The 26,970-nt window shown below is 43.7% G+C and overlaps 1 protein-coding gene across 1 annotated transcript in view; it reads right to left on the bottom strand.

The window, feature by feature from the left end:
* CHMP4B (charged multivesicular body protein 4B) overlaps window positions 1–26,530 on the bottom strand; it is a 49,040-nt gene extending 22,510 nt beyond the window's left edge. The window contains exon 1 of the mRNA XM_045806683.2: window positions 26,193–26,530. Within this exon, the coding sequence (XP_045662639.1) occupies window positions 26,193–26,382 (190 nt within the window). The 5' untranslated portion in view covers window positions 26,383–26,530. The remainder of the gene's footprint in view (window positions 1–26,192) is intronic.
* Window positions 26,531–26,970: the final 440 nt, after the last annotated feature.

Consider the following 26,970-nt stretch of genomic DNA (forward strand, 5'->3'; position numbering starts at 1 on the left):
TGCTTGTGTCCCCTCTCTCATTGTCTCTCTCTGTCAAATAAATAAATAAAATCTTTTAAAAAAATCAATAAAATAGAATATAGATGGATGTTAACAAGACTTATTGTGGTGATCATTTTACAATATATCTATTATCAAATCTATACATTGTATACTTGAAACTAATATGTCAATTATATCTCAATAAAAATAAAAAATAAATTAAAGAGAAAACAGAAATAGAAATCAATGAAATAAAAACCTGGGGGCGCCTGGGTGGCACAGCGGTTAAGCGTCTGCCTTCGGCTCAGGGCGTGATCCCGGCGTTATGGGATCGAGCCCCACATCAGGCTCCTCCGCTATGAGCCTGCTTCTCCCTCTCCCACTCCCCCTGCTTGTGTTCCCTCTCTCACTGGCTGTCTCTATCTCTGTCAAATAAATAATAAAAAAAAAAAAAAAAAAGAAATAAAAACCTGGCTCTTTGATCAATAAAACAGAACTTCTAGCCAGAATGATCAGGAAAAGAAAATTATCAATTACCAAGGTGAAAGGAGTTCACAAACCAGCAAAGAGATGGGCAATGTGATATAATGACAGAGGTAAGCACAGGGCACTAGGAGGGGAACTTAACCTAACCTAACCTAACCTTTGGAGTTATCACACACTTCAAAGGATGATTAAGAGATAGGCAAGAGAGACACATCCCAGGCAGGAGGAACAGAAAGGCATGAGAGAATAGGGGAGGCAGCAAGGAAAGATAAAAGCCCAAGAGAGAAACTTAAGAACAAGTTTGCAAGTCCTATTAAGGAGCTGCTAGACTTTATCCCAGGGTTAGAGGGAAGCCACTGAAGGATTCTAAGTAGGGCAGGCATGTGATCAGATTTGCATTTCAGAAAGATCTCTCTGGCTGCTGTGGGCAGAAAGGACTGGTGACCACTGCAATAATCCAGAGTTTGGATTTCAAGGGCCTGAACCAAGGCCACGGAAGAGGGATGAGGATGAACTTGAGAGATATCAAGAAGGAAGACTCCGTGGGCCTGTATCACCTGTTTGAATGTGTAGGGGAAGGAAATGCAGGGTCAGGAACAACCCCCAAGTTCCGGCTGGGGCAACCAGGTGGTTGAGATGCTATTTCTCAGAGTCTAGTGACTCAGGGGAGAGAAGATGGGACAGGTAGGGTGAAACCATTCTCACAAGGTCTTTCTGTGGGGCTGTGTACTTCAAAACTCAAATTAGTACTGAAATTTAAATGAACATTCTCTAAATCCCTATAATGAAGATAGGGAAGTTTAGTGACTTCTGACTGGGTCAAATCTAAATAATTTCTTACATGCTCTTGTAAAGAGTAAAGGATTCAAAGGTAACTTAATTGCTACCATTTATGCATGCGTGTGTCAGAAGGAGATATAGGTATATGCTTGCAATTTGCAGAGACTGTGAGCCTTGTAATTGGTTGCCTCTGGGAGGGGCAAAGAGTGCCTGGGGCAGAGAACGCACTTCTAAAAATTATGTACCATTTACAAGTCGATCTAATCAGAACAAACAAAAAAGTAACTTAAATAAAACAGCCAATTTCTGCCCCATCCCCAGACATGAAAAGGCAATTATATTTTAAAGAGTAAACATTTGGGGCGCCTGGGTGGCTCAGTTGGTTAAGCGTCTGTCTTCAGCCCAGGTCATGATCCCAGGGTCCTGGGATCAGCCCTGCTTTAGGATCCATGCTCAGCGGGGAGTCTGCTTTTGCTTCTCCCTCTCCCCCACCCCCAACACTCTCTCTTTCTGTCAAATAAATAAATAAAATATTTTAAAAAAGAAAAAGAGGAAACATTTATTAAGAACAACTTAACTATGCCCAGCACTGGAAATGTGGTCTGGTCCCACCAGCGGAGTAAAGGCACTGATTGCACTCCTTCACCCACCCACCAGATCCCCTGTATGCTCTTAGCCCGGCTTACTTGGGGTGATCAGGTTCTTGGCTGGGACAGAGAAAAAGCAGAGCCTGCTCTTGGTTTCCGTTCCCAGGCTAGGATGAAATGTTTCTTTTCCAACTGGCTTTTCTTCCCCTGCTTCCAGCTGAATTCGTGCCAACAAAAGCCCCCTCTGCCTGAACAAGCACGAAAGCACCCTGGCAACTGAGATGACAACAGAGGTCTGGGGGCTGAAGTCATTTGTGGGGAAGTGGGGAGAGGGGAATGCCAGCAGAAAAACATTAGGAAATGTTTTTCCAAAGCAAGAGGGAAAAATGAACCAGTGTTTTCTATTTTTAGAATCAGACAGACATGATGAGGTGGGTAGAGACAAATCACCCTCCTTGCCTGAATGGCAGCTTCTAAGGAATGGAGGGCAAGAGGAGCCACAGTAAGCTGGTGCCTTTCTGGGAAAGAAGAGTCTTCCCTGGTCCACAAAAAACGGAGGCACAGAACCTCAGCATCCTGGAACCCTAATGCATATCTCTATTTTCACACTGTAAGAATGTGAACTCTGGGAGGAAGGGATTTGTCTTTCCATCTCAGGATTCTCGGTACATAGTACTGAGGTGTTTGGTGAGGGATGGCTGGCTGGACAAACACACTTCCAGAGAGTAAATCCAACTTTGTTTGTACAGAGGAGGAAACTAAGACCCAGGGAGGCACAAGCAGAGTATACATTCAGTAAACCCCTGGTAGAGGATGGTCTGAGGACCAGAACCCAGGTCTTAAGTTCTTCCCTACAAACCCTGCTAGGGCTGGAGAAGAATGGATGAACAGGAGCAGTGAGCTCTACCAGGGAGGAGGAGAAAAGCGCAGGTGCAAGTGTTTCCTGAGGAACAATCTCCTCAAACCCTAAGCCTCTACAAACAAACCTTGCCTCCTGGCCTTGGGGTGGAGTAGGCTTGTGATAGAAGCTGCGCCACAGAACAGCTCCCCCTCCCACCCAATGCTGTGATTGGTCTAGTCACGAGTACCGACCCAAGCAGCCAATCAGATTCCTCCTCTGGAATTTGCTAGGAGATTCCAGAGGAGAGTGGAGGGAAGTAGTGATACTTTGCCTGCCGGGATCCAAAGTTATAAGCCAAAGCAGCCTGCAGCCCTGGCCCAGACTCATGAGGAAGTAAGAATGAGTCAACATGCCCAAACGGAGACCAGCTCCACCCTGCCCTTTCCCATAGTCATGTGTCAGTAAGTCCTCCTTCCGCAGAGTAAGCCAGTGTGAGTTGGCATTTTGTCACCTGCAACTAAAACCAAACTGACCAATTCAAGAAACGAAGCAGTAGAGAAAAAAGCAGAGAAGCTGGAGCAGGATTCTCAACTTGCGGTCCAGGATCCCTACCACGACCTGCAAAACTTCACATACATTGTACGTGTAGTTTCGGGAGATCACTGTACTTATTGGATTTTGAAAAGGGTCTGTGATCCCCCAAAGAACTAAAAATGAGGGAGCTTGAGAAAAAGGAGACTGACATTCCCAAAGCAGTGTCTCCTGATGAGGTTCCATCAGGAGTTCTCGATTGGTCGACCAAATTTAGACATCTACTTCCTTACTATTCCCATCTCCTAGCTCTGCTGCCCCCACTTTCTTCATGCCTGCCTTTACTGGTGCAACAGCCTCTGCACAGATATTCCTGCCTCTAGGAAATAATAGAACTAAAATTTCTTCTTGTTACTCTCTACTCTCCGCAACTTTTGTGCTGGGTTGTTTACCTCAAGTTCTCAATAGGATAAGCATACATCCTGGTTTTCCTGAGATAGTCCCAGTTGATACCTGCTGACCAGAGAAGTTATTAATGGCATCCCTTTCACTCTCATAAGTGTCCTGGTTTGGATGATCTATATACAGTCACCCTACCCCCAGGAATTAGATAAGAACCTCCCTCTTCCTTTTTCTTCCCAGTCACAGATCCTGCCCCTTGGTGGAGAGATACACATAGCAGAGGTTCTGTGGATCTCAGGGCAAAAAAAAGAGGAGCACAAGGGTATCTCACGAGGACAGGGCCATTTCTTCCTCTACATGCACCCTGCCAGTCCACCTGGGTCGGAGGATTAGGTGGGAGTTTGGCTAAAGTCATGTTTAAACACATACACGCACTTCCTCACCTCTGGGGGAACTTACCTCTTACGTCTACACTCAACCTCCCTGACTGAGGAGCTAGATAATTAACAATTCTACCTCCCCTCCTACAGCATTTACCACCCCTCCCAATTCTGGCGGACCTGGATCAAGGCTGAAACATGAAAAGCAGCTTTAGCCTCTTCTTCCTTAGAGGCTCAAAAAGCCTCCGTGCCCACATATCTTCAGCCTAAGCCCTAACCCTTAAGCACACCAAGGGAAAGGCCCTCCCTACAACCAGAGCAACCAGGACCCAAGAGCAAGAAGACTATGTCCAGAGTAGGGCCCTATGTTGAGTGTGTTTCTTGGAGGCAAAGGGATTATGTTGCATACTTGCTCATAAGGTTGAACTCTGTGAGCTGAGGAAGGGAGTGGGAAGAGTATATGTGTGGATGGGGGTGGGAGTTGTCCCCTCTCTACTTGTCACCAGTGGTCTTTCTAAACACAGACTTTAACATTCCACTCCCCTGCCTAAAAAACTCTGTACTTGCTTTCATTCTCTGTAGCCTCCTCAGCCTTCCAGTTCTCTTCAAATGCTCTTCTCACCCTTCATCTGGCTAGCTCCCACTGGTCTTCCAGGACTATCCAGACAGCAGCTTCTCAATCACCCCACTCTCCCCAGGCCAGGCGAGGACACTTCTCCTGCATGCTCTTGAACCTCTCCCTGCTGAAGGCTGCCTCAAAGCACTAACACTATAGTGTAACTGACATCCCCTTAGACAGTGCAATGAACCTTCTGAGGACAGTGTCTGGCATAGATGAGGTGTTCAAACCCATGTGTCATTTGAATGAATGAGAAAAAAAGCAATGTCTATGGTCTAGTAAGTCACTTAAAAAGGACCTGCCATCATTGCTTCTCCACATAAGCGTTTATTTGAACCAAGTCTGACTACTAAAAAAGTTCTTAAACTGTCTCGATGGACTAGAAACTCCAACAACAGCCTGAGATCCTCATAACTTTGGGAGAGTTCTAACAAGACTTTTACCCTTGCCAGTCCTCACTGTTTATGAAATCACAAAACACCCACTGGTCTACCTCCCAGGGTCAATGAGAGAACAAATAATGAATCTGTTCCTGGCTCTAACCTCCTGGGAATATAATAGTGACGGCAGTTCTCTGTTTCTGTTCTTTGCAAAACTTTTTTTTAAAGACTTTATTTATTTATTTGACAGAGAGAGAGAGAGAGAGAGAGAGACAGCCAGCGAGAGAGGGAACACAAGTAGGGGGAGTGGGAGAGGAAGAAGCAGGCTCCCAGCAGGGCAGGGAGCCCGACACGGGGCTTGATCCCAGGACCCTGGGATCACGCCCTGAGCCGAAGATAGATGCTTAATGACTGAGCCACCCAGGTGCCCCTCTTTGCAAAACTTTTGAGCAGACATGCTAATAATGGCTGGGAAGACCCCTTCCTTATCACTCTACCTTAACATCTTTCATTATTTTGTGATTCAGGTCAAATCTCATTGTAATTAATTTCCTGGGGCTAGCCAAATTCTAATGCTGGAATGAAATTCATTTTTATCAACAACTGCTAGAAACAACTGGGCCACAGTCAGGTAATCCTGAGGTACCATGAGGTAGGAGTCAAGCAGACCTGGGTCTATATCCTGTCTCTATCATCTACAATCTAGGCAATCTTAGGTGAGCCTTGAGCTTTAATTTCCTCATTTATAATATGGTGATAAGACAATAAAATAATTCTGGTATGAACTATAATGCCTATCACCCCAAAAAAGGTTCAGCAAACATTAACTGAACCAGAATCCATATGAAAAAAAAAATCCCATTTCAGAATAAACAGTAATAGTCATTCCCAAAAGGCTCTTCCCTAGATTTATTAATTGGTGATCATGGGCAAGTCACTTAACCATTCTGAGATTCAGTGTCCAAATATATAAAATAAAGATAATAATATCTGTATCTCACTGGACACTGTGAGGAAACAAGGCAGCACATGCAAGGCAACTTGCATAGTACAATACCTGATCATAGATGCTCAATAAATCTTCATTCTCTTCTCCTTCAATAGCAAAAGAATGTAAATGGAAACTTAGAAAGCTAAGTAAACTTCCCCAAATTGCAGTTAGTAAGTGATAGAGGCTGAATGCAAATCCAGTTTGTTTGACTCCAGGTCTTATTATGATTATTACGCCTGTTTTACAGATGAGACCAAATAGTTAATCTTGATGGCAGACGTCAAATTTAAGCACCGTTCTGCTCATGATTAATCTCGGCCAGGGGCGCCTGGGTGGCTTAGTCCGTTAAGCATCTGCCTCCGGCTCAGGTCACAATCCTGGGGTCCTGGGATCGAGCCCCGCATCAGGTTTCCTGCTGAGTGGGGAGCCTGCTTCTCCCTCTCCTGCTCCCCCTACTTGTGCTCTCTCTGTCAAATAAATAAATAAAATCTTAAAAAAAAAATCTTGGCCAAAAATCCCCAAAGAGTAAGAACAGATTGGGCACAACAATGTGAATGTACTTAATGCCACAAAACTATACATTTAAAAATGGTTAAAATGTGGTGCCTGGGTGGCTCAGTCGGTTAAGTATCTGACTCTTGATCTCAGCTCAGGTCTTGATCTCAGGGTTCTGAGTTCAAGCCCTGTGTTCCACGCCTGGCATGGAGCCTACATTTTAAAAAAAAGGTTAAAATGGTAAATTTTATGTTATACACACACACACACACACACACACACACACACACACATTTAGAAAAGAATGTAAAGAAAGGAATGTCAGAAGGCAGACTTCCTGGGCCACCCAGATGACTCAGTTGGTTAAGCAACTGGCTCTTGATTTCGGCTCAGGTCACAATCTCAGGGCCCTGGGATCGGGTCCTGGAATCGAGCCCTGCATCCAGCCCCACAGTGGCTCCAGTTTGAGGATTATTTCTCTTCTCCCTCTGCCTGCTCCTGCTCGCTCACATGCTCTCTCTCTCTTTCTCTCAAATAAATAAATAAATCTTAAAAAATAATAATAATAAGGGAAGAAGGAGGTAGGTTTCCTACCAAGGAAAGCAATACCTCAAGGGTCCCCAAGTAGTCAAATAGAAAACAAAAATATAAGAAGGTTAAGTGCCACAGATTCTCTAGCCAGTTAAAGTCCTTAATCCTGGCCACAGTAGCCTACATATCCCCTTGCTATGGGGGTCCCAGGGCACCCCCATCAGATGATCGACAGCCTCAGAGTCTTCCCGGCCTCCACACTCTTACTCCTCCCACCTCCAGCATTTTGGTTTTCCCAGTTTCACTGTTAGGGGGAACCACCCAGTGCTCCTGTCACTCTGTTCACCCTCCACACCTACCACCACCCTCTCCCAGCCATGCCTCCTTCGAAATTCTGCTGAGCACTCTAACAGAACATCTTCGTACTCCACTAGACATAAGACCTGGTTCTGGTTCCAGCCCTTATCAAATCAAAGTCTTGGTTTCCTCATCTGTGAAATGGAGATGGGGAATGGACCCAAATGATCTAAATTCTCTTACGATTCCAAGACACAGTAATTCATCAGAACCTGAACAAGGTTCAGCCAAGCTAAGCCATTTGCCCTTCTTTCTTTCCTATCTACACATATACCAAGGTAAAGCTCTGCCATGTTCAGATGTCCCAATCTAGTATCTCTTCATGCTAACCCTGTCTTAGGCACTGGTCTTCACTACCTTGGGAGAACCTTTCTTTAAAGAAAGGGATTACCTTGCATCTACTTAGACATGGCCTTCTTCCCTCCTACCAATCACAGAGCCATATACCTTTATTAGCAATTAAAACAAAAACCTGTTTTTCACACATGAAAACAGATCAGAAAAGTCATTCTTGAGTCTGTTTTCACTTAAGAGACAGAAAATTTTATGTTTAGACTATTTGACCAAAGAGGGCAGAGAAATTCAGGCCAAAATTAACTCAAAAAGATGTGTGGTCTTATAAAAGTCTTAAGACCCAAGAGAGAAGGGAAGTCAGCTCCTTAGAGCCTGGTAGCCAAAGAGGGGGAGAGCCTTGTTTTTGCTCTCTTCCATATTGTCTAAGTTCTCTCTAGCAGAAAAAGCAAGGCAGAGCAAACACCAGAGACGCAGACTTTCAGCTGGGCCTGTACCTCTCCAAAGTACCCAACATGGTCTAAAAATGCAAAGAACTAGCTGTGAAAGGACTAAAAGTCCATAACCTGGTTCCCTTCCTGCATTTATGAATAATGATAGGACTGGGGAAAACTCTGTGGCTGTAAATACACATACTTGCCTCTCCCAGCCAGAGGCCGCCTCCTTCCTCCAAGCTGCTTCTTACAGCCCTTCTCACTTTCTCCCTGGGGTCCTAACTGTAATCCCTTATGGGTGGTTAGCCCAAGACAGGGGTCAACAATTACTCATTTCTGAACTCCCAGCAATACCTAGCATAGCACCCTATTTTACTAGGTGTTTGGGAAACACATGTTGAATGAGTAACAGAAGGATAATATAATGCCTCTGAGATTCTTAAGGGGGCCAGAGTAAACAAATACTGTTTTCTTCTCAAGTCTTTAGCCACTATAAAAATCAGCGCTAGAAATATTCTATGTCTTGATCAGGGTGATGATTACATGGGTATATACATTTGTAAAAGAAACACTGAGCTGTACACTTAAGACTTGTCAGCTTTACTATAAATAAAATACACCTCAATAAAAAAAAATTAAGCAGCACCAAAAATTGCCAACTTTTTCTTAAGTCTCTTTATAGACTTCCTAATCCTTCCAGGGTCCTATAAAAGGGGTTAAAAGTAGGAATTATTCTGATCCCTTGCATAGGAGACATCCCCCCTGGAAGGCAGGGAAAGACAGCCTGGTTACACAGAGTCGGGAAGGTAGCAACAACAGGACCCTGAGGTTTACGATCCTCCATCCAGGCTGTGCCATCCTGCCAAACCATCTGCCAGTTATAACTCAAAAGAAAACAACGCTCTAAAATAACAACTGTTTGCTCCATCTCTTCTGTCAGCTGGCTTTCTGCATGGCAACTTTAATTTTATTTTCTGCATGGCGACTTTAATTTTATTTTCAAAACCATTCTGGGAACATACCACCCCAGAGTCTGTTGAGAAGCAGTGAAGCAGAACTTAATGGAATGAAGAGAAAAGAGCCATGGGTGCTAGTCCCAGATTTGTCTTCATGAGCTGTGTCACTTTTAACAGGTCACTTAACCTTTCTGGGCCTGGGATTTCCCTCTGTACGGGCAAGAAGAACTCTAAAGTTGTGTGATTTTTCCAAAGCTGCTTAGGAGACAAATCCCCTTAGACCCATGCACCATTTACCAACTAATGCTAAGAACTTAAAGCTTGTTTCCAGCCAAATGCCGCTTCTTTTATCACAAATACCCTAGTGTATAGCTGTTGAGAGAGCTGTACTGAGGACTCTGGGTAGCCTATTGGCTTTTTATTTCCACAGACTGTGGAGATTTCTATCTTGAGTGTAAAGAGAGTTCATGGTTTCAAGAAAAGCCCCGAGTTTCAGGCCTGCTGTTCTCCCAAATCCCAGGGTATAATGCATCAACTGGTTTCCAACCTATGGGTTGTGAGCTCATAGGGGTTCATGGTTACCACTACACTGCTCTGTGGAATGTGCCCACCCAGCACTGCCTGTGCACTAAATGGTGACTATATCACACAATCCCAAAAGCAACTGCCACGTGACTACCTACTACCATTCATGTGAGATAATCCTAGGATGGAGGCACAGTGGGTATTCAATAAATACCGATTGAAGATAATTATGTATCTTCTTAATTAATGGGTACTAAAGTACAACTATGTATTATCACATGACCATTTCTGATTTTTTTCTGGAATTAGAAAAGCATCCTCCTGCCTGAAGAGTGAAAACCTCTGGGTTGGTGAATGAGTCCAGAAAACCATCCTCCAACCTGAAGATTGAAAAACTCTACGTTGGTGAAAGAGTCCTGAGTAGGAGGGATTCAGATCTAGGTCCCAGTCCAAGCCACACTCCCAGAACGCAGAGCCAGAAGGCCCTGAGCTATCTCTAGACCTTGGTGTCCTAAGCAGAACAACATAAGGGTAGGATTAAAAGTACTCTAATGGGTCCTCTCAGCTCTATTCTTTAAAACAACTGACCCTCAGGCCAGTCTCTGGAGCGCTAGAGCTGTACCTGTGCAGCGTGACCAGCCCTAGAGCAGTAGTTATCAACCCTAGGAGCTTCTGTCCCCCAGAGGACATTTAGCGGTGTTTGGAGACATTTTTGGTTGTCACAACTGGAGGGGGAATGCTGTGGACATCTAGCAAGTAGAAGTCAAAGATGCTATTAAGTATCCTGCAGTGCACAGGACAGCCCCCCTCAAACAAAGAATTCTCTGGTCCAAAATGTCAATAGCCCCAAGGTTGAGAAACACTGCTTTAAAGACCACTGAGAAACTGAGTTTATTGTGGTAAAAGAAATGGAAACCAGACTGGGAAACGCACAATGGTAATGCTGTAGCAGACTGTGAATAAATGAATACAGTGAACAAAGGCTCTCAAACCATTCCAGACACATATCAACAGTCTCCTCTTAGTTTTCTCGCTGGCACTAGTCCCACTGTGCCATAACATAATCCAGTCACTCTGAGGACCCCCAACCTGGTCCTCCTCCTCAACTTGACCCACACCCATTGTTGACACTGGCAAGGGAATCTGAAATTGAACATTAATATCACGGAGCCAGAACAGTGCATGGTGTAGCAGAAAAGCACTAGACTTGGGTTCTAGCCTTGACTCAGTCCCTAGGGAAACCACCTAATTGCTCTGAGCCCTAGATTTCTCCTCTGCAAAATGGGGTTAAAATCACAACCTGCTCTACCTATCTTATAAAGCTTCTCTGACTTTCAAAACAAGATTGCGTGTGTGAAAGTACTTTGGAAGCCAAAAATCCTACACAAATGCGAAATATTTCCCTGCAGAATAACTTGCACTGTACTTATACAGTGTAAAGAACAGTAAAAAAAAACAACAAAAAAATTATTTCCAATAACAGGATTTTGTCCACTGATAAGTTACGAGCACTGACGACTATGGAGTCCTGGCCCCATGGAACACCAAAAATATCCAAACCCACTGTGATGCAGTCCACCTTGGGATCCCCCAAGACTTCTGGATTGGACCAGTGACTCACGTAATCTGAATGTCAGCTTTCTCATCTTTAATGGAGGTGTGGGGTATAATACCACTTAATGCAAGGGCTGTTGAAAAAAAAAATCCATTTATAAAGTGTATGGCATTTCCCAAAGATAGGGGGAATATTTTCATTTTCTGAGGATTTTTCTCCTGAAAAAAAAATATATTACTTTGAAATACAATTTTTTTAGGATGACGAAAATAATTTAAGAAAAGGTATTTCTATACTGCTCTGACCTTTACACCTCCAAAATTACCTCTAAAATCTAAACATGAGAAGGGCTGTCTGCAGCCACCAGTCCTACTGCTGTCTGCTAAAAGCAACAAGCTGAATGCCAGGCTGATACTAGCTCCCTCCTTGGACATGGCCACAGAAGGCTATCAGAGCCCATTACAACTCAACACCCAAATCTTCTAACTCCAGACTTGCTAAGCAATCTGCAACCATTCACTGACCTTGCACAAGATTCTAAAGGAAAAAAATGCTCTGGAGAGGTGAAAGCAACTGATCCATTTGATGGAGAATTAAGAAACTAGTAATTATTTTAGTTTTAAATGTCACCCTTGTCAGTCAACGTTTCAAAGTCTAATGAACTCTGGGGGCACGGAGCTGATCAAACTCCTCACCCTAATGGGGAGTCTTTCAGATGGCCTCATTGAGTACCAACTCCTCTTCAAACCTCTGCAGAGAACAGCAGCCAGGCTACACACATGTACAAGTATAATTTTTGCTTTTACAACTATCAGGTCTTTTAAAGATTACAAACAAGAAACTTATAGTTCTCGATTATGCAAACAGTGAATCATTCCTCAAGTTTATTCCTATTTCCTTTTATAGGAAGTAAGACAACTGTAAAACAAATTTGTAATAATTATCAGAATAAGCTGTACTTTAAATTAAGTATTCTAAAACTAATTCTTTTATGACTAAACTAACTTAAACATGTATCCATTCTTATGTCCCCACAAGGGATCCCAATCCAAACAAAGTGCTTTTCAAAAGCATTGCATATATTTCCATGTTCCTGGGTTTTCTTTCTCAAAAACTTTTTCTATTAATTCAAAGTTTCAAGCACTTTTACATTTTGCGTCCCTTCCTAACAATCTATTATTCTCCAAAATAACTATTTAATAAAATATAGATTCAATCAACACACACACAGAGACTGTTTCAGTTCCCTCCACTGCATATCTTGTACTCTGAATATGCTTCCAGAACAGATCACACTGTACCCTGATTATATTTGATTACTTGTTTGTCACTCTAGCTAGATTATAAGCATTCAGAGGCAATGACCTGTCTTCATCTGCATTTACCCAATAAACTGGGACAGTATCTGGCACACAGCTCAAGTTAATATATACTTATCAAATGGGTTTGTAAATGAAGCAAAAGTTTCTAGCTACTTTCATCTTTTAAAGTATAACCAAACAATATTAGTTTCATGTGTACACCATAGTGATTTAACATTTGTATACACTGTGACATTTACATACATTGGAAACTGATCACCATAATAAGTCTAGCTTCTATGTGTCATAAGTTAATGCAGTATTACTGACTGTATTCCCTACGCTGTACATTATATCCCCATGACTTATTTTACAACTGAAAGTTTGTACCTCTTGATCCCCTAACCCATTCCACTGCCCCTTCCTCTGGCAATCACCATTCTGTTCTCTGTATCTCTGAGTCTCTATTTTGGGGACGGGGGTTTGCATTCCACTTATAAGTAAAATCATGAAGTATGTCTTTCTCTGTTTGACTTATTTCACTTAGCACAATACCCTCAATGCTCATCCATGTTGTTATGAATGGCAAGATTTCATTCTTTTTTATGGCTGAGTAGTATTCTGCACATGCGCGTGTATGCACGCACGCACACACACACACACACACACAAATACACACCCACATTGTCTTTAATCCATTCATCTATCGATGGATAGTTCGGTTGTTTCCACATCTTGGCTATTGTAAATAATACTGCATTAACATGGGGGTGGCATATATCTTTCCAAATTAGTGTTTTTGTTTTCATCAGATAGATACCCAGAAGTGGTATTGCTGGATGTGGCAGTTCTTTTTTTTTTTTTTTTTTTTTAAGATTTTATTTATTTATTTGACAGAGAGAGAGACAGCCAGCGAGAGAGGGAACACAAGCAGGGGGAGTGGGAGAGGAAGAAGCAGGCTCCCAGGGGAGGAGCTTGATGGGGGAGGAGCTTGATGCGGGGCTTGATCCCATAATGCCGGGATCACGCCCTGAGCCGAAGGCAGACGTTTTAACGACTGAGCCACCCAGGCGCCCTGGATGTGGCAGTTCTATATTTAATTTTAAAAAAAGATTTTAATTACTTATTTTACAGAGAGAGAACAAGCAGGGGGGGTGGCAGGCAGAGGGAGAGGGAGAAGTAGGTTCCCCACTGAGCAGGGAGCCCAATGTGGGGCTTGATCCCAGAACCCTGGGATTATGACCTGAGCCAATGGCAGATGCTTAACCAACTGAGCCACCCAGATGCCCCCTCTATATTTAATTTTTTGAGGAATTTCCACAGTTTTCCAAAAGTGTTTTTTACCAACTCACATTCCCACCAATAGTGCATGAGGGCTCCCTTTTCTTCACATCCTTACCAACAATTGTTATTTCTTGCCTTTTTGATAACAGCCATTATGACAGGTGTGAGGTAATATCACACTGTGGTTTTGACTTGCATTTCCCTGATTATCAATGATGCTGAGCATCTTTTCATGTACCTATTGCTGCCTAGATATTTTCTTTGGAAAAAATGTCTATTCAGATCCTCTGCCCATCGTTTAATCAGACAGGTTTTTTAATTGTTAATGAGTTGTGTGCATTCTTTACATATTTTGAATATTAGCTCCTTAACAGATACATGATTTGCAAATATCTTCTCCCATTCAGTAGGTTGTTTTTTTGTTTTGTTGATGGCCTCCTTCACTGTAAAGAAGTGTTTTAGTTTAGGGGCGCCTGGGTGGCATAGCGGTTAAGCGTCTGCCTTCGGCTCAGGGCGTGATCCCGGCGTTATGGGATCGAGCCCCACATCAGGCTCCTCCACTATGAGCCTGCTTCTTCCTCTCCCACTCCCCCTGCTTGTGTTCCCTCTCTCGCTGACTGTCTCTATCTCTGTCAAATAAATAAATAAAATCTTAAAAAAAAAAAAAGTGTTTTAGTTTGATGTAGTCTCATTTGTTTATTTTTGCTTTTGTCGTCCTTGCCTTTGGAGTCAGATCCAAAAAAACATCACTAAGACTATCTCAAGGAGCTTACCACCTATGTTCTCTTCCAGGAGTTTTATGGTTTCAGCTCTCACATTCAAGTCCTTAATTCCTTGAGTTAATTTTTTATATGGTGTAAATAATGGTGCAATTTCTTTCTTCTGCATGTAGTTGTCCAGTTTTCCCAACACTATTTAGTGAAGACACTGTCCCTTCTCCATTGTATATTCTTGCCTCTTTTGTCATAAATTAATTGACCATATATGTGTGGGTTTTTTCTGGGCTCTCTGTTCTATTCCACTGATCTATGTGTCTGTTTTTATGCCAATACCACACTGTTTTCATCACGATAGCTTTGTAGCGTAGTTTGAAATCAGGAAGCGTGATGCCTCTGGCTTTGTTCTTTCTCAAGATTGCTCTGGTTATTCAAGTCTTCTGTGGTTCCAAATAATTCTATATTTGTTTTAGTTCTGTGAAAAATCCCATTTCACAGAATGTATAGATTGTTTTGTGTGTACGGACATTTACAAAATATTAATTCTTTCATTCCATGTGCAGGAGTACCTTCCTATTTATTTGTTATCTTCTTCAACATCTTTCATCAATGTCTTCTAGTTTTCAGTGTACAGGTCTTTCACGTTCTTAGTTAAATTTATTCCGAGGTATTTTCTTCTTCTTTTTAAGATTTATTTACTTATTTTAAAGGGAGGGGGAGCACAAGCAGGAGAGGGCAGAGGGAGAGGGAGAAAATCTCAAGCAGACTCCTCACTGAGCACTGAGTGCAGAACCCAACGTGGGGCTTGATTTCAGGACCCCAAGATTATAACCTGAGATGAAACCAAGAGTCAGACACAACCAACTGAGCCACCCAGGTGCCCCTGGCTCTTTTCAGTTTATTGCACAAAAGAGTTCATTAGTCCACGTTAAAAGCAGACCCCAAATAGTTACTTTTTATACAAGCTATAAGGTTTTTAAACTTGTGATAAGGGACCGAAAAGAAATTCTACTCATTGCACAGAAATCCTCACTTAAGTTTCAGTGAGCCAAAAGCACTTAAAGCTCATGAACCTTCAGCTGGTCAGTTTAGCCAGTACAATCTCTACAAGGAAGGAACTGGTATATATTCTTGCACTAATCACCTTGTAGGTGAATTACTTTTTCATATTCTGGATGTTCAACTACAGCACCATTGCAGGCAATTCTCTTCTTAAACACCTTCACTAGTTTTTATTTTAACCATCAACAATCCCTTGGACAGGAGTAAGGGTCTTCCTGCCATTTCTCTGTTGAATTCTTTTTTTTTTTTTTAAGATTTTATTTATTTATTTGAGAGAGAGAGAGCGTGCGCACGCAGGAGCAGTGGGGAGGGGCAGAGGGAGAGGGAAAAGGAGACTTTCTGCTGAGCAGGAGCCTGATGCAGGGCTCAATCCCAGGACCTGAGATCACGACCTGAGCTGAAGGCAGATGCTTAACCGACTGAGCCACCCAGGCGCCCCTCTCTGTTGAATTCTTATATATATAATCCTCAGTGCCAGCAGGAAGCAGAACATCACTCTTACTTGCATCAGCAAAGGAGTCACAAGAGTGGAGGTTCTGAAATAGTGGAAATTTGATATGATTCCTTTTCTTCGGTGGAAAAGTCCTGCAGGAGAAGGAGTGGGAAAAGCCGGGGGGCAGGAGGGGGCAGGCCAGCTCAAGGGGGAGGCTGCTGAGTCCTCAGTGGTGGCTCAATGACTGGGGCTATTTTATTCTTTTTGATGCAACTGTAAGTGGGACTGCTTTCTTGTTTTCTCTTTCTGATTGTTCCTTATTAACGAACAGAAATGCAACAGATTTTTGTATGCTCATTTTGTATCCCATAACTTTACTGAATTCATTTATTAGCTCTGAGAGTTTTTTGGGAGTCTTTAATGTTTTCTATATATAGTATCATGTCATCTGCAAATAGTGATAGTTGTACCTCTTCCTTTCCAATTTGGATTACTTCTAGTTACCTTCTTTATTTAGTTATTTATTTGTGTTATTAACATATAATGTATTATTTCTTTCAGGGGTACATGTCTGTGATTCATCAGTTTCTTACACAATACACACTGCCCCATGTCCCAATGTCCATCACCCAGCTACCCCATCCCCCCAGTAGCTACCTTCTTTTAAAATGGACCATCTGGGCATAGAGCCTGCTTGGGATTCTCTCTCTCCTCTCCTTCTGCCAGTACTCCAGCCCCCCCTCCTCTCTCTCTAAAAAAATTAGAAGAAGAAGATAAAATGGACCATCTAAAGTGAAATGCAAATGTTTACCTATGCAGCACTACAACCAAAAAGGTTTGGGATCTCAACATCAAGGTCCCTAAACAGTACAATATCCAAATCCATTTCAAAAGCCTTAGTGTCCTTTTCTCAAATATACTAATCTATACTCAACACAGCTAGATGAAAGAGAGGTTCTTCTGCAGCTTCCAGTTGTAACTCTAGATCTGAGGTGGTGTGATATATCAAACACAAGTGTCTATGTCCAACACCCACTCCACTCTACCCACCCCACTCCATTCTGTAGCTGCCTACTCCTTTAAGGACTAACACAGAAGATCACACTGTCATCTCAACTCTAAACTGCTCCCTTCTTCTCCACCATGCTCCATTTAGGGTGCTCCTGTGGGTGGTACGTACAGCCAATTCTGCACTTTAATTATTCTTGTCCTAGGTTTACCCCCCTACCAAGAGTATGGGCCTTCTGAGAGCAGGATCATTTGACAGGCCCCACACTTGGGCAGGAAACACTGATTGGGTGAATGTCTGAACTTCTACTTTGGGACTTGTAGAGTCTTCAGCTCTGAGCAAACTCAACTGCTGTGATTGTTCAATGGGAGGAAACTTTACTCAGCAGGTTGTGCCAAGTCCCAGGTCTACCACCCCGAGAAACGTGGTGCTTGATTCACTATCACCCCAAATCCAGAAAAATGTCATTTTATGGAATCAAACAGGGCAAGTTGATGATGGAATTCCCTGCACTGATCCTCTGCCATCATCTATACTTCATCATCCCATATAACTCCCCTTCTCCTAGCTGAGAAGCTCCTTGAACTTTTTTACTTTATCCATAAGTTCCTAAAAGGAACACTTAGGATGGTTGTAAGACTCTAATGAAAAAAATGTATGGGCTATGTAGTTGTGATAACTTTTTCTCTGAAAGAGCCTCAGATCTGTTTAACTATAGGATCCACTGGGCCAGGTGTCTTTTTCACTGCCTGGAAATCCACATAGTATCTCAGATGGCTCTTAACACAGAACAGGCTCTCAGAGAACATCTGTCCCTCCTGATGCAAAAAACTGGTGGATTAGAACAATACCAGTGCCATATAAACAGAACAGAAAACAACCACAAAGCCACTAAACCAAGAAAACAGAACTCACTGAACAATTATTTAGGGAAAAAAAAAGACTTCAAAAAATTCATTTCCTAGCCACCCCTCAGCCCCCAGCTGGAGTTAATCCCTCTTCATCTGGGTTTCTTATGGCACTCTACACAAGCCTCACTGGGTAGAAATCCCTTCTTTACCAACTGGTCCCCCAACCAGGCAGTAGTGCTTACTAAGGATGGGAACTGGCCCAGATGACTGACTTCTTTCATGAGGAAGGCCATTACCCCATCAGCTAGGACAAGTGCTTCAAGTTTTTCAAAGGGGTGGGGCAGATTCTACTGAGCCATCGCATTCTGTAACCTCACTGGGTCTGGAGGTAGCTGAAGGTACCTGAAAACAGACTGGGCAGGATAAGAGTTCAATCTCTGAGCAGCCAAAGAAGTGAGCAAACTGACCAAGGACACAGCATCCCTGAGTGTCTCCTTGTGAGGAATGAATATTGATTGGCATGGGCATATGAAAATGCCCACTATTCTCATTTAATCTCCACAATAACTACAGAGAGGTGTCTCTCAAACTTTCATGTACATACAAACTGCCTAAGGATCTCATAAATATGCAGGTTCTACTTCTGTGGGGCTGGTAGGGCCTGATAATCTGTATTTCTAACACTTTCCCAAATGTTTCCATAGAATGCACTCAGAGTAGCAAAGTTGTAAAGTAAATACTATGTACTGTTTTTGCAGCTGAAGCAGCTGATGCTCAGAGATACGAGGAGACTTGCTGCAGATCACAAAGCTAGCAAGTAGCAGAGGTGGAATATGAGTGCAGGTCTTCTGATCCTAAGCCCATCACCTTTTCCAATATACCATACAATTAACCTTTTGACCTACACAGCTATGACCACAAAGATGTATAGTTTTCCTGCATTCCTCAAATAAGCCCTCCAGCCAGCTTTGCCCTGTATGGAAGAGGGAGGAGGAAGAACTGGAAATATGAGCTATGGGAGAATCAAGCCAGCCAGATGCTTTTGTTAAGAACTTAAATCATTCAATCCTCCAGCCAAGGCTCCTTAAGGGCCAAACTTTACTAGTTACTAAATGCTCATTCCTTTATTAACGAAAGGCCACTGGAAAGCAAAATCTGCTTAAAAAAACAAAACAAAACAAAAAAACCACAAACAGTTTCAGTGATATGGGAATTATCAGGGCCGTTCAGTACATAGAATCAAATTAATTGCTAGACAAATGGCTAGCCCTGCATATTCTGGGCTATGCTGCTCAGACCTTGGCTGGAATATTCAGAGATTCAGCTTTGTCCACTCCACAACTTAAAGGCAACACTGATAAAAAAAAGGAGCACATTCAGAGGAGGGTTACAAGGAAAGAAAAGAAATGCCTGCAACAGTCAATGGAACAGAGATCTGTCCTGGAGAAGTGCAGGCTTGAAACATAAAGCACCATCTTCCCTGATATGTCTTGTTGGAGGAGGAGTAGACCTGTTCTCTCTGGCCCCAAAAGACAGCATTGGCAGTCAGGTTTTCTGATGGAAGAAACACTGTTCAAAATCCTCTACTGTCAGAGCCAGGATCTGCCCCCAAGCCTTCTAACTCCAGATTACATACTCCTTCCACTAGCCCAAACTGCTTCCCTGGAGCTACCACCTCAACCTGCTGGAAGTAGGCACAAGAAGAAAGATCTCCATTTCCAAAGAAAAAAGGTGATTTTATAGTCAGAGCTATCCAAAGACAGACGATGCTGTAGTATGGGAGGATAGAAGACCTAATACAAATCCTGTCAGCAAAGAGGTTCAATCAGAGGTTAATCGCTTGGCAGGAATACTGCAAAGGGAATTTGGGCATTGGATGGGTGGCTGGGTGAAATGAAGCTGCCAACCCTCAGAGATGAATTAATCTATTCCTGCTGTATTTTCCTCTAATACTTCATTTGTACATTTACCATGGTTTGCCTTCTATCAGTTACTTGTACATGTATGAGTCTTCCTCACTGAATTGTGAGCCCTTGTAGGAAGAAAGTACTGTCTCATCCACCTTTATATCCCTTATTGTGCCTAAGACCATACCTGGAAAACGAAGGACATATTTACATCTCTCCTATGTTCCAGGCACTCTGCTAGGCACTTTACATACATCAACTTATTCCACACCTCACAAGAACCCTAAGAAGTATTATTTTCCCCTTTTTATAGATGGGCACACTGAGACTCAGAGAGGATATGTAACTGCCAAGGTACTGCTGGTGAGTGGTGAAGTCAGCATTCAAACTGAGAAATCTTTTGCCTAAACCATCACGCTGCTTTCCTCCTAGAATGAACTCAAAAACCATCTGCTGGCTGGAGCCAAACACCTTAAAAACAGGCCAGTATTATATCCAACTAGGTCTGTTCTTATTTCCTGTTGCTAAGTTCAAATTTTGCTTCTAAATATAACCATCTATCCTCAAAATGACCAATCTAAAGTTTTTGTTGTTTTTGAATATCCTCTCTCTCACTCTTTTAAAGACAACGGCACAGCACAAAACAATTCTGGGCAAGAGAACCAAGTTTTCATAAACCCTTCCTACCCAAAGGAATTCCTCAAGACCCCAAGAGCTTCCTTTCTCCCAGCCGGCCCTGGCTCCACCTCAGGGCTCTGGACCACTGAAAACAAATCAGGTCCTGGCTTTCTGCCTCAGGGATATAGGGCTCTCACACATCTTCACAGGCTGTTTTTCAAGCTCGTGCTCTTTGCACACAAACCCAATCAGGGACAACACGAAATTTCCCTGAGCAAAATAGTCCAGGCTCAGAGGTCCTCACATTTAGCTCAACTTCCAAACAAAATCTATCTTGAATTTCAAACCACATTATAAACCTACTGGCAGGCACTTAAAAATATTTAATCTCCCTGCCAAATGGGGCAAAAAAGATTCTGTCATTTGAATCAAAGGCACCAGCGTGTTTGGACAGCCAACACATGAGACCTCTCTGACACTCCATCTGTCTTAAACCAAACGAATCTGGCCAACCATTTCTTCAAACAAGAAACTTAAGCATCACCAAGGGAAATTCCCACTGCTCAGTTCCCTGGGTGGGTTTTGGGTTTTCCATCCCAGGGCTTCTGGAAGAGGAGATTCTGCTGACACATGCACCATTAAAATGTACTTTTTTTTTTCTTTTCTTTCAAGATTTTATTTATTTATTTGAGAGAGCGAGCATGAGCAGAGAGAGGAGCAGACTCCCCGCTGAGCAGGGAGCCTGATGCAGTGAGGGTTCCATCCCAGGATCCCGGGATCAGGACCTGAGCTCAAAGGCAAACGCTTAACCAACTGAGCCACCCAGGTGCCCCAAGATGCTGTACTTTTCACCTGATACCTTGAGTTCTCTAGACTCAAGGCCACACTCACTATAAATGTAACTTATTAAGATGTCTTCCCCCATTATAACATTTCGAAGCAATTTTATTAAACATGAGAGAGCCACCCTGGCTCCAGCAACGAATAGGATTTAACGAAGATGTATTTCCTGTGAGCGCATAGCCTCTCTGCATCCATCAGACATTTTCTGCTGAACCTAAATGAACCTGTAAATGAACTGATTTGCATTCATATCCAATAGAAGTGTATCGGTATAGGATGTTTGAGATGAGGTGTCTCATACCCATTTTCTAATCTCATACAGTTCTCTTGTTAAACTAAAATATGACCCTTTCCACAAATTGTTTTCATCTTTATTAAAACAGGAAAAAAGGGAAATCTGAACCATTTAGGGTAGATATTTCATAACTCATTACAACACCTCAAGAAGAAAAAAATCTTTGATATTTGACCATTTGTCTTAGGGAGAAAACTAACAGGGCACTGTAGAAAGGTACCAAAAAAGACCTAAGTTTGAGTGATTTTTGTCAATTCACCTAGACTGGTTTCCATCCAGTTCTCAGTGAAAGAACTTTTCCATTTTGACAATCAAACCAAAGAATTCTGAGCAGCAATAACTTTATCAGAAAAGGAAAGAACAGGGGCGCCTGGGTGGCACAGTGGTTAAGCGTCTGCCTTCGGCTCAGGGCGTGATCCCGGCGTTATGGGATCGAGCCCCACATCAGGCTCCTCCGCTATGAGCCTGCTTCTTCCTCTCCCACTCCCCCTGCTTGTGTTCCCTCTCTCGCTGGCTGTCTCTATATCTGTCAAATAAATAAATAAAATCTTTAAAAAAAAAAAAAAGAAAGAAAAGGAAAGAACAATATACTTTCATATCCACAATGTGTCACACTCTTTCATATATTCTCTTAACTAATCCTCACCACAGTAATGTGAGATAAATATTACTTCTACTTTATAGAAAAGGAAAGTGATGGTATTTAAGTCCCTTGATTGACCATGTTTGGTTTCTATATATTTCCAGCACTGAGCATGGGGCCTGGGACAGTTCAAGAGCCTGCTACATGCTTAAGAATGAACACATGACTAAAGGAAAGGAAAAGGAATTTGGAAAAAATATGCAATTCAAATTTTGCTCCAGGACCCTAACTAAAACCACTTCCTGGAACACACTTGCACACAGCAAATAATCTACTTTGAGCTTCAGAGATTGGTTTTAAAGGACAATTTAGATGTATACACCACAACGACATGGCGTGGCAGGGCAAAAGGGCAGGGCGTGGTCCTATCTCACTTATCCCCCCACCCATTCAGCACCACACCTTGCACAAGTGGGTGTTTAATGAGCTGGGTGATGACAAAGGTAATGATGATGACTTCAGCCGTCACGGGAGTACATAGAACACAAGATGCCCACAGCCACCAGAAAAACTGGTCTCTGAGTCAAGTTACATCCTCTCTTGAGCCTCATTTTTTTCTCTGTACAATGGGAATAACAAAATATAGCCAAAAGATGGTTCCCATTCATTTAATAAATACTTACTGAACCTTAACCATATGCCAGGCACTATGTTAGAGGACACAGTGATGAACATAACCATCACATCCTGCCTGGAGGAGTTCACAGTTTCAGTGGATGCTGTGAGATTCATAAAAAAAGTTTTACAAACCTCAAAGGAGTACACAGTTATGAAGCACTGCTCCTCCTCTATGTTTCTTAACTTGGTTAATGACATCACCATCCACCCAGTTGTCCAACTTGGGAACTGTCCTCAACTCCTCCCTCTTTCATCCTACCCACAATTCCCATAAATCACCAAGCTTCTTTTGATTCTCCTTCAGAAAAGTCTGACATGTATTACTTCTCATCTAGTTTTCCATGCTTCTACTCTAGGCCCTTTGTTCCCACCTGAATAATTACAAGTCTCCTTATAATAATGATAACGGCAAGCATTTATTGATCACTTACCATATGGCAGGCACTATGCTAAGAGCTCTGCATACATAACACAATTTAACCCAATCAGGTAAATACTAGTACCCCTATTCGTGGAGGAGGAATATGAGGCGCAGTAACCAGCCCAAGACACCAGCTAGTAAGTGATAAATCTATGGCTCAAATCATGTCTATGAGATTCTATCCTTATGTCTTAATGGATTCCTGCCTCCAGCCCCTTTCAGATTGATCTACACTCCTTATTTTTATGCTGTTTCTGGTGTGCTCTTTGGAAATCCAAGTTGGTCCGTCTCTTCTGCTTTAAGACAACCAGTGGCTCCTCAGCATCTCCAGGTTGAGGCCTGAGGCTACAGGACACTGCGGTATTATTTCTCCGCTGTCTCGCCCCACAAAAGCTCTCACTGCTCCCGAAACTCTCTGCTGACCCATCTCATACCGCCCTCCTCTGAAAAGCCTCCCTGACTCTTTCCCTTCCAGACAGGAACCTCCTCAGACATGTACACACATTTCAGCACTGACTGGTATGTTCCCCTCCCCCCTTCCTCCTCCTACTCCTTTTCCTTCTTCTCTCTCTCACTCTCTCTTTCACACACATACACACAAAAACTACAACAAAAACACACCCACTACCAATCCTGAGTTCCTGGAAGGCAGGCACAGTGTATTTTCATCCGATTCTCCAGATCCCGCCACAGTAGCAAGTCAATAAGTGACTAAATGAATGGTATGTGGTTGTGTTAATACCTCACAGCTCTATCCCAATAAGCAGATAAGACCTAAAGATGCTAAAAAGGACAAGCTTATAGTAGCTCCTGTCCTCTCAGGCAACTCAAGAAGACGGACTGCTTTCAGCAAAATCATTACAACTAAGATTGTTCCTCCACAGTCTGCTGGTACCCCCTCTCTCCAAGCCTCCTGAAAGCAAATCCAATCACCTCTAAAACTGCAAAAACTAAACCAGCTCCAGACCAAATGACCTCAGAAGAATTGCCCTCTCAGATGGGAGATGAGGTAAAGTGACACCTCCCTCCCCCACCACCCTGCAATGGGCAAAGCATTCCAAAATGCAGACTGGTAAAAAAAATGACTCTATTGAACAATAGAGGATCCTGACAGAGGGAGAGTCATCAGAGAAGAAAAGATAGAGGCAGCAAAATCTAACCCCACTCTCTATCTCCAGGGCTATCTATAACTGGAGTCCAGGCCACAAATGGATGACACCAACTACTTCACGTCGCCTTGCTGCCACTCTCATCCCACACCTGTCTACCTTCCAAAGAGGAGCCAGATGGTGTTTTTAAAACTCCATCAATGATAAGGACACACTCCTGGATAACACCCTCCAACATCTTTCTACCCACCTGAAATAAAATCCAAACTCTACCGGGAAGTCCAAGGTCCACTCCCTACCCTCCTATTTCATACCATTTTCCCCTTCAATTGCTACATTCCAGATACAGAGGTCTTCTGCTTCTTAAAACAGGCCAACCTCCCGGCCTTTTCCTATACTGTTTTCCCTTGCATGGAAGGCTCCTCCTCTAGCTTTTTACAGAGCTGGTTCCTTCTCAAGGATCAGTTCAAACTTGACTTTTTAAAAGAGGCATTTCCTGACCACTCTATCTAAAGTGTCACCCCTTTGCCCACTCCATCACTCCCCACCAGATCATCTTTTTTTAAGCACCCACCATCACTAGACAATATTTTCTCCATTTATTTTCCTGTTTCTATCTTCTCTCTCATAAAAGTGGAAGCTATGCTTTGTTCACCCTGTCAATATGCAGCAAGCACTAAAAAAATAAAAAAAATAAAAAAAATCCCAGAGTATTTGTTGACTATCAGCAAAGAAGTATCCTCAGGATGGGCTATTCTGTTCTTCTGTTAGAATGAAGAAGACATCTACTTAGCCTCTACTTGGTGCTGGGCACTGTAAATGCATGATCTTCCTTTTAAAGAGGTAAAATAACCAGCTCAAGGTCACGTGGCTAATGACTAGCAGACTTCTAAATTAAATACTTGTTTGTGCAGCTCCTCAACCCCTCTCACCTTTGCCTCCCTCTGTGGGGGGAGGCCCTGTCACTCTACGGTTCACTCTCAAATTGCCATAACACCAAAAAGATCAAATATTTCTAAACTGCTTTACAGTTATTAAAGCATTGTCACATTCACCTTAAGAAGAATACAAAGCACTTGCCCAGAAAGCCCTACAGCAACAGGAAGTATATTAAGCCTGCCTCAAGGTTCACTATCCCCACCCTAACCCCCAGGAGTGGGGACTGGGAAGGAGTCACTGCCAATGGCGGAATGGAATCCCTATTTCTGGTTCAGAGGGATGGGGAAGCCCTGAGTCACCCATGAAGGCTTATGCTACCAGAAACTCTGATAAGACCTGGCTATGAGGCAACAAGCAGTGAATCACGGATCTGGAAGGCACTCGCTGATGGACAGGGAAAAGGAGGCCTCAGAGGGAAAGCAACTTGTTCAAGTTCGCTCAGCAAGTAAACAGAGACGGAACCAGGGGTCTCCTCTCCCCCAGTCCCCTTTCCTCTCCATTAAGGAGGCTTCTCAAGGAGCATTCTGAGTCACGGGGATGGGGAGAGGGCAGGGGCAGCTCACGGACTCCACAGTCAGGGAGAAGGGGTCAGAGGAAGGCAGGGGTAGGACAAGGAAGGACACAAGAGTTAGGATGGGGGGCAGAAATGAGCCAATAAGAAAACGACGGCAGTTTCCCGAAGGTGGGTGAGGGCAGGCCCGAGAAAGAAGGCGGAAGAGAACGGACTACAGGGCAGACCGAGGGAAGTGCAGTGAAACCAGGGTCTGAAGGGGCCTGGCGGAGAGGGGAGAGCCTGAGAGGAAAAGGCAGGAATGAGAGTCTGATGGTGGAGGAGTCCAAGGCCCCAAGAGACACTCAAGGGAGCCAGACGGAGAGGTGTCCGGAAAGGCCTAGAGTTCTAGACCGGGGAGAGTTCTAGGGTTGGGGCAGACCCTGGGGCGTGTCTGATGAAGGTGGAGTCCGGGCCCGGAGAGCCCGAGGGGAGCCTGAGGAGAGTCTGAGGGGACCCGGCCGACTCACCGCGCTTGTTTTTGGTGCCGTGCTTCTTGGCGGCGGTCAGCTCCTGCTCGATCTTAGTCTCCAGGAATTCCTGCTTCTTACTTAGCATCTCCTCCGTGTCCCGAAGCCGCTGGATGGCATCCTGAGGGGTCGGGCCGCCCTTGCCGGCCTTACCCCCTCCTGCCCCGAACAGTTTCCCGAACACCGACATGGTGGCTGTTCGCCGCGCCGGCCTGCGCCGCCCGCTCCGGCTCGGCTCGGCTCCAGCGCCCGCTCCCGACCCTGCCGCTCTCAGCCGCCACAGGCCTCTCCGCCGCCTCCGCCCCGCAGCTGGGCCCGGCCGCGCCACCTCCCACAGGCCCCCACGCCCGGCCCGGCCGGCGTCAGAGCGATACGCAGCTAACTACAACTCCCGGTGGGCAACGCGCCGGCCGTGCCTCAAATCTAATGGAAGGAGGCGCACTGCACGCCGGGAGACTATAGTCTTCCGGCTTGAGGCGCTCGTCGGCGCGTCTTTTTGGTCTAGTTAGAGTCAAAGGGCGAGGTGGTATGCTGGGAAATGTAGTCTCCTTGGAACCCGTTCCGTAGGGGTAGAAGGACAGGCGGAGAAAGAACAGTATTTTTTAAAACATTAATTAGCGTTATGCACATTCTATGATCCAGGTACTGTACAAAGTGCTTTACACGCATTATCCCATTTAATTCTCACAAGCCTATGAACCTATAAACCTATAATACTGTTCCTATTTTGTAGGTGAGTAACCAAGACACAGAGAAACTGAGTGACTAATTGACTAGC

The sequence above is a fragment of the Ursus americanus genome, chromosome 22, assembly GCF_024610735.1.
Source record: "Ursus americanus isolate L20-20 chromosome 22, mUrsAme1.1.p, whole genome shotgun sequence".
Taxonomy (NCBI): Eukaryota; Metazoa; Chordata; class Mammalia; order Carnivora; family Ursidae; genus Ursus; species Ursus americanus.